The sequence below is a fragment of the Triticum urartu genome, chromosome 5 (genome assembly GCF_003073215.2).
Source record: "Triticum urartu cultivar G1812 chromosome 5, Tu2.1, whole genome shotgun sequence".
NCBI lineage: Eukaryota > Viridiplantae > Streptophyta > Magnoliopsida > Poales > Poaceae > Triticum > Triticum urartu.
The window spans coordinates 37,684,754-37,692,464 of NC_053026.1; the positions used below are offsets into that span (position 1 = coordinate 37,684,754).

The 7,711-nt window shown below is 48.8% G+C and overlaps 1 protein-coding gene across 2 annotated transcripts; it reads left to right on the top strand.

Annotated features, from left to right (window-relative positions):
• Nucleotides 1-5,360: 5,360 nt before the first annotated feature.
• On the top strand, nt 5,361-6,623 carry LOC125555554. 2 transcript variants are annotated; one of them, XM_048718464.1, is made up of 3 exons: nt 5,361-5,527; nt 5,625-5,873; nt 5,947-6,623. In XM_048718464.1, the coding sequence occupies exons 2-3, from the start codon at nt 5,646-5,648 to the stop codon at nt 6,283-6,285; spliced, it is 567 nt and encodes a 188-aa protein (XP_048574421.1). In that variant the 5' UTR covers nt 5,361-5,527; nt 5,625-5,645; the 3' UTR covers nt 6,286-6,623. The 2 variants fall into 2 exon arrangements, with proteins under 2 accessions (XP_048574421.1, XP_048574422.1); XM_048718465.1 differs by having other exon boundaries at nt 5,629-5,873.
• Nucleotides 6,624-7,711: the final 1,088 nt, after the last annotated feature.

Genomic DNA, 7,711 nt, shown 5'->3' on the forward strand with positions numbered 1-7,711 from the left:
CTCATCGGTCGACCACGTGGGGATGATGAATCCACCCGTCGTCAGCCACGCCCAGTACGCGCCCTGGGGACAGCAAGGCGTTGGATCTCCATGGGGATCGTCGTCACCCGGCTACGCCGACGGCGACGCGCATGGGGGGTTCAACCCAAACGTGACCTTCTCCCATGGCCACCCCGCGACGCGCACACCCTCGCCCGCCTTCGTCGGCGTGCAGTACCCTCCATACAACTACTTGCCGCCTACGCGACCACACCGACGCCCCATCTCCGCTGTGGGCCGCTGCCCTTCTCGCACCTCGGCAACACGGACGACACAAGAGCCGACATGGACGACATCATCGCGACAGGATCGACCGCGGCCGCCGCGACTCCCGGATTCGCAACCCAGGACGAGGTAGTGGATCTCAGCGGCGACATGGAGGCCGAGCTCGGCTACGTCTACGGCGAGGACGCGCACGAAGCGCAGGAACCCAAGGAGGAGGACGAGGACGAGAACGAGGAGGAGGAGGAGCCAGCTCCTGGTCCGACGAAGGGGCGCCAGAAGAAGAAGCGGGCGGCTAGGATAGGCGAAGCGCGCATCAAGTGGACATTCAAGGAGGAGGAATGCCTCACCGAAGCATGGAAAGCCGTCTGCCTCGACCCGACCACCGGCACGAACCAGAGCTTCGAGACGTACTGGGACCGCATCAAGGCCGAGTTCGACGAGCGGAAGCTCGTCGACCCGTACTTCAAAGGCGTCTACATGTAGCGCGGCTCCAAGGCGATGACGAACCATTGGGGGCGTATCCAGTTGGCGTGCAACAAATGGCATGAAATCGTCGAGGAGGTCGTGGCTCGCCCGGAGAGCGGCGCCAGCGTCGAGGATCAGGTACGCACGCCGTTCGCCCGCATCTCTTCGTCGTCAACGCCCGCCGCCCGCCAACTGTTTGTTCCTCCGCGCAGCTGCTGCGTATGTTCACCATGTATCGACGCGACAACTAAGACGCCGACTTCAAGCACCTCCACGTCTACAAGCGCATTGACAAATGCGAGAAGTGGGCAGAAGTCCGACATACCCTCGACAAGGCCAAGGAGACATACAAGCCGGACGCGACAACTCCGGGCGCGTGAGAGGGGCGGCCGGACGGCCACAAATTGGCAAAGAAGGGGAAAAACGCCGACGCGGCAACTGCGCGAGTGCAGGAGTCCATCGAGCATTGCCTCGCCGACGCCCAGGCCCAGGCCGTCCTACGTGAAGAGAAGACCGAGGCGCGGTGGTCGTCGCTGATGAAGAACAGCGCCATCAAGCTCGACCTGCTCCGGACGAACGTCGCCGCGAAGAAGAGGAACACCGATATGGCTTTTCTGATGGGCGGGGCGGACATACTCTAGAGCAACGACGAGCAGCTCAGGGCGTGGTACATGGCGGAGCGCGGCCTCATCCTGAACCAGATGCAGACGGCAACGCCGACGATGCCGACGCCGCAAGCTCCCGCGCCCACGACCACACGGACGCCAAGCCCGAACGACGCCTCTACATCGCCGCCCAGCAGTGCCGAAGCCGTGCCGACACAGCCCAGCACCGAAGCAGCTCCGACACCGCCGAGCCCGCGCACGCCGACTCCGCCAACGCCTGAAGCCGACCCCGCCGAGTGAATCATTGCGCATGCGAACTTGCGGCGTGCGGCGCTCTGTTTTTTGTAACGCCAGACTACGTCCGATCGCCGGATTTGCGGCGTCTTTTGAGAGCGGGAACGACCAAGTTTAAATTTCTCGCATCCTAAGGCCGGCGCTTGAGGACGTGACTGGGAGCTAGGTCGCCCCCAGAGGCCGAACTAGCGCCGGCACGCCCCCAGGCCGCTCTATTTAGGTGCTCTAGGGGGCCGAACGGCTGGAGATGCCCTTAGATAGCTGGTCCTAGCTTGGTGGAGTGGATGGGCATGGTAGCTCGCAGCTCCATGCATTGATCCATGCATGCATTGCATTGCAGCAATCCATATTCTTGCCAGCTTGTGCGTGTAGCCATGTAGAGCAACAGCAGAACCAAATCGATCGACCGGCTTTGAATACTTGCAGGCCGGTTGCTCACGGCGACCTGCGAGCCAAGCATTCACGTGAGCCAAGTAAGTAGTACCACGGCAGCCAGCGAAGTAAGTAGGACGACGTTCAGGAGAGCGGCCAACGTACAGCGGCATAAAAGATGGACGGCAATCGGCCGCGTCGCCTGCAGCATAACGCTGGCGGGCATCGACCGTGCCTTGCCGGAGGTTCTCTCCGTTCAGGACTTCAGGTCAGGACGAGAGGGCGTCGTGACCATATAGACGTATTGCACTGCATGTTGGTGCGGTCGTGACCGCGCTCCTCCGCAGGAGACCTTCGTAGGTGTGATGCACAGATGCAGAGTGCCGTGCATTCGCACCTGGCCGTCGTGGCAACACCACCTTGCATGCCGATCATATCTTTCGGCACTGAAAATTAAACAACCAACTAACAGTGCGTTGCTGATGATACTATAGCTGGTACTACTGCTGCTGCTGCTACTACCCATGTGCATGTTTGTACTATCCTTGTGTGTCTTGGGTGGGCTTCACTCACTCCACACCATATATAGCATGCAATTGCAAGCAAAGAAATTAGGCAATGGTCTTGGCTCTCTTCCCACACCATGATACTAGTTAATACACCCTATGTAAACTTTTATATGACTTTTTAGATCACTAATGATCAATAGTGATCTATAAAGTCATATAAAAGTTTATGAATTGTTGTCGTCTTTGATGCAGTTGTATTTGACCTTTCCTCTATATGCTCAGACATCATTTATATGCTTATTTATCCAGCTTTGGTATAATTCATCAAGTGCTGTATGTCTGAATCTACTAGTGTACTATTAATTGGATAGATCGACGATACTGGATAGTACTCCCTCTGTAAGTTAATATAAGACATTTCTTAAAACAATTATAATGTAAAAAACGGCTTATATTATGTTACGGAGGAAGTATTTGTGTAATGTGTTACCCTGAATTATGGCCATCTTAGTATTCGACCTTTTCTCCATATGACCAGACATCATTTATATGACCTTTTTTTAGATGTGTGCACTAGGAGTGGTCAATATGCCTCCTAATTCTAGAATAATTGTTTTTACACACATTTTGATAAAAAGATCAACCCATGAAAATTTTGTTGCCGATTGAGTTTATCAGTTGGTAGAAAAGTCGGATTGTGTGAATGTGTATTGAAGGTGTTTGATGAAATGTTTTGTAGCGCCCCGGGACTGACACTATGCACATCTAGCAACCTCCAATAGCCTCCGCATAATATCGATCTTAAGGTGTCACCTTCACACAACGTACACATGGAAACAACGAATATCATTGAGATGTTGGCATTGCGAGCTTAGGTGATGATGAGTTTATCTTGTTGTCCGCCATCACGGTGGCACATGAGTCGAGGGGGAACATGCACATCCGATGCATCATGGTATTTAAGCATTGTTAGCCCATTTTAGTTGCCAATCTTCTTGATTTCCTATGCTAGAATTTCACTTGATCAATTATAAACAACTTGATGTGCATATGTAACCTAATTTGAATTCTGGCGCAAGCTACATTAATTTCATGGTCAAACTTAACTTGACGATCTCGTTATGTCATATGGTGGATTAGAATGCACAACTACGGATCGCCGTACAGGACGGCCGGCTTCATCCTAGTCAGTAACAACCCATATGTAATGCCTACGTTAATTGTATCATCTATGTTGGATGTTGTATAATTTGTTGTTGCCTCTTATCATTGTTTTGCATCATGCATCATAATCATCATTGCTTTGTTTGTGACATATTTAATTTTGTTGTGATCTTGTGTGGAACTCCTTCCCTTCATCTTCATCTTGCTCGTTCCAACCAAACCATCATCAAGTTTCAAAAATCCCATCTCAATCCTTTGCTTTTTCTTTCTTTTGTCCAATAAATTCAAGTGGCATTTTTTCCTGGTTCAGATTAATGTTCACTATATTTCTATAGTCTCTACACCATGGCAAGACCCACTCCTCCAAATTTCAGCTCATTTGGGAATGATCTGGTTAGACTCGATGATGATGAGTTTATTTTGTCTGTCCGCCATCAGGGTGGCAAATGAGTCTAGGAGACACATGCACACTCGTGCATCATGGTAGTTAAGGGTTGTTATCCCATTTTAGGAGCCAATCTTCAGTTGATTTCTTACAGCGGAATTCCCCTTGATCAATCAGAAATAACTTGATGCGCATTTGTAACCTGATATGAATTCTGACGCAAGCTACATTAATATAATGGTCAAACTTAAGTTGTGATCTCGTTATGTCATAGATTCTTCGAACCTCAGTTTGCGCTAAAGAAAAGTTAGTTGTCCTAGTAAAAATAGTTTAGAGGCATGGTCATTTGATATGTGAGCATGTGATGGATTAGCATGCAAGGATCTTGAATTTTTTTCCCAAGTGATAGATTTTCCATGTGTTCAGAAGAGATTAACTAATGACCATCTCACTTTATTAAAGCAAGGGTTTATATATTTTAAGGTTTATAGTTTAGGGTTAGGCTTTAGGCTTTACAACAATATCTGGATTGTTACGATTAGAGCAAAGCTAATTCCTTCATAGGAGCTGGTCTCTTCCCGGTAAAGTAATGAGAAAGAAGGAGAACTAATAGAGAATTACTTATGTATATTGACATCGCCTAGAAATTAAAAAAAAATGAAAAGGGATAAAAGGGAGAAAAATTAAGCTCACTCAAGATAATGCCTTGAAAGCACGGATTGTTGGGAAGCACGTGATGGCTCAGCACTTTATGCCTTGGTGGAGACGTGTCATCAGTGGCCATCACTTTCTTCCTTCTTTGGACACGCTTTTCAAGTAGATGATAAATGTCAAGATGACAATGCAAAACTTTGAAGCCCCATCATCCATTCTCAACAAAGATAAATAAGCTCAGGAATGATCTCGTGAAAAACCCAGTGTCACATGGTATTACACAATGTAACTCAAAGTTAAGGTTGCATCCGCTAATGACATCCAATCATGCATAAAGAAGGATATTAAAAATAATGAAACAATTTTCCTAAAATGTCTTAGAAGCTAGCTTATTAAAATGATCGATTTGGCACCCGTCGTTAAGAATGGTGTTACTAGAAATCACACTAGTTGAAAATGACCGCGCGCGTGTAGCTAAAATAAGCTAGCTAATTTTTTACTGCATGTCATGTGTGTGCTGTGGTTCACTCACACTTTTGTGCATCTGCCAGCAAATTAAGCATCCCATTGCATTGCCAAAGATGGCATGCCCTCTCCTTCCCCGTGGTTTCCTTTGTCCACAGTCACATGGGCCTCTGTGTGCGCGCGCGCGGCTCGATCGACACGTCGTGGTGGGCGCCCACGCTGCGTCCCTTTGCATCGTCTCGGCTCCACACCATAGTCCTCCGCCTCCAGGCTCCAACACCACACCATAGTCACGCTAGGGATCAGTACAGGAGTAGGGAAGCATCTCTCACATCGATCGACGAGCGGCGGTGAGTCCATCCCCTCCTCCTCCGTGTCCCCGTTCCCGGAGATGCTTCACTTTCATGCTAATGCTTCATCTTCTTCTTGTCCACTTGTCCTGACTAGCTAGCTTGGAGCCTTGGATCCATGGAGTCCCCGCAGAAGAAGGCTGGATCCATGGATGGCACTGGCAGCGAGAAGACGCCTCTTCCTCATCTGCTACCGGTGACCGTGGCGAAGAAGACGCCTCGTCCGGATGTTGTCCGAGAGGTCAGCGAGTGGGTGCTCGTGACCGCCTTCTCCTTCGCCTTCGCCTTCGTGTTCTCCTTCGGCTTGGCCTACGCACTCGAGCTCTTCCACGTCCAGTGCAGCCATGTAAAGACGAGTCGGCGAGCTCTTCCACGTCGCTATTCATGTTCCTTCGCGTTCTGAATTTCCTCCTCCGCAGTCCTCCCTCTTTCTTCGGTGCGGCCTGCTGACGGACGCGGAGGAAGCTGTGATGAACGCCCTAGGTATCGGGATGCTGTGCTGCGTCGCGCTCCAGGCGGCCGCAGCGGCGCTGGCGCTGCGTCTCCAGTGCCGCCGTCGCTGGGTCCGCCGTGCCCTCGCCTACCTCGCGCTCGCGCTCACCATCGGCGGCCACTGCTTCTACGCCGCGCTAGCCCGCCTCTTCCTCGTCGCCGACCCAGGAGACCTCTTCTTCAGGATCTGCTCAACCGTGGGCATCTTCGTCTGCGCGGCGGGAGACACCATCAGCTTCCTGGCCCTCATCCTCGGCCGCGAGTAGGACTGGGAAGCAGGGCAAGCAGCGGATCATGTCTATGGATCCTCTCATGACTCGTGAGGTACTGATGATGAGAGACTGATGAATATTGAGTGCAATAACGTAGAGCGTGCATTATGCTAGCTGCGACGATTGATCGAGTGCCCTGCCCTATGTTTGTGTGAATTTACTAGTGTACTGCCTTATCTTTGATGCAGTAGTATTTGACCTTTTCTCTATATGACCAGACATCATTTATATGCTTATTTGTGCAGCTTATCTGTGTGAATTTATTAGTGTACTGCCCTATGTGTGAATTACTGAATTCTGGTCGTCTTTGATACAGTGGTATTTGACTTTTCTCTATATGATCAGACATCACTTCTATGCTCATTTATCTCCAGTTTCAGTATAATTGATGTTGGTGAGATTGTCACTGCATGCACTTTTTATATATATCATGAAGTATATATATGTTAACCATTGTTTTTCATGCAACCGCTGGCGTAATCCATTGGGGGTATATATAGCTGTTGGTTCCCACTACTAGGAAAAGGCCTACTAAAGGCGCACCTAATTTGGCCATTAATGGCGCATTAGTGGTGCGCCATTACTACCACGCCATTAGTATATTTTACTAATGGCGCACCACCGGTGCGCTATTAGTATCTGGTATACTAATGGCGCACCCCGGATGCGCCATTAGTATATACAATAGTGCGCCATTAGTATGCCTCCCAGGGGCCATGTATACCCAGGTGCTTTGGCATACTAATGGCGCACAACAACAGGATGCGCCATTAGTAACTTCGGCATACTAATGACGCACTGTTTAATGATGCGCCATTAGTATCCTTTGACATACTAATGGCGCACTTTGATGTGATGCGCCATTAGTATGAATATTAGGTTTTTTTATTTTTTATTTTTCTGTTTTTTGCACGGGTTACAAAATGTATAATTGGACAAAATATAGACAGCACACATCAACAACAGATTCATCGAATACAATAGAAGATTAGTCTCTGAATACAATTCATCATATTAGTCTCCGAATACAATTCATCATATTAGTCTCCGAATTGAAAAGACCGAACAAAGATAAAACATTACAAGTCTCAAGACCGCGAGTATCGAGTTTGTCGAAAGTAATACTAATCCTAACAAGTCCTACTAATCATCATCATACACCTTCTACTCGTTATTCATAACAAGTCATACGATCATCATCTTGATAATCTTCGAACCAACCCTACTTAATTGTTTATCAGCACATGATCATCAATATTAGGCCGGACCTAAATACCCTATTTAAGCTAAAATAGCATAAAACAATATAGACCCTGACTCTCTATTATGGAGAATGGAGAACATCCTGTCTCCAATTCTTGCGCTTCGCTTCCTTTTGCTTTCAAGAAGCTCCTTAAGACTGTCCATACATTTTTTTCCA

What these genes read in the sequence shown, in the direction of transcription:
- LOC125555554 (XM_048718464.1), top strand. Translation starts at nt 5,646, where the DNA reads ATGGAGTCCCCGCAGAAGAAGGCTGGATCCATGGATGGCACTGGCAGC. An exon ending in TCCACGTCCAGTGCAGCCAT is followed by an intron (nt 5,874 to 5,946) that starts GTAAAGACGAGT and finishes CCTCCTCCGCAG; the next exon opens with TCCTCCCTCTTTCTTCGGTG.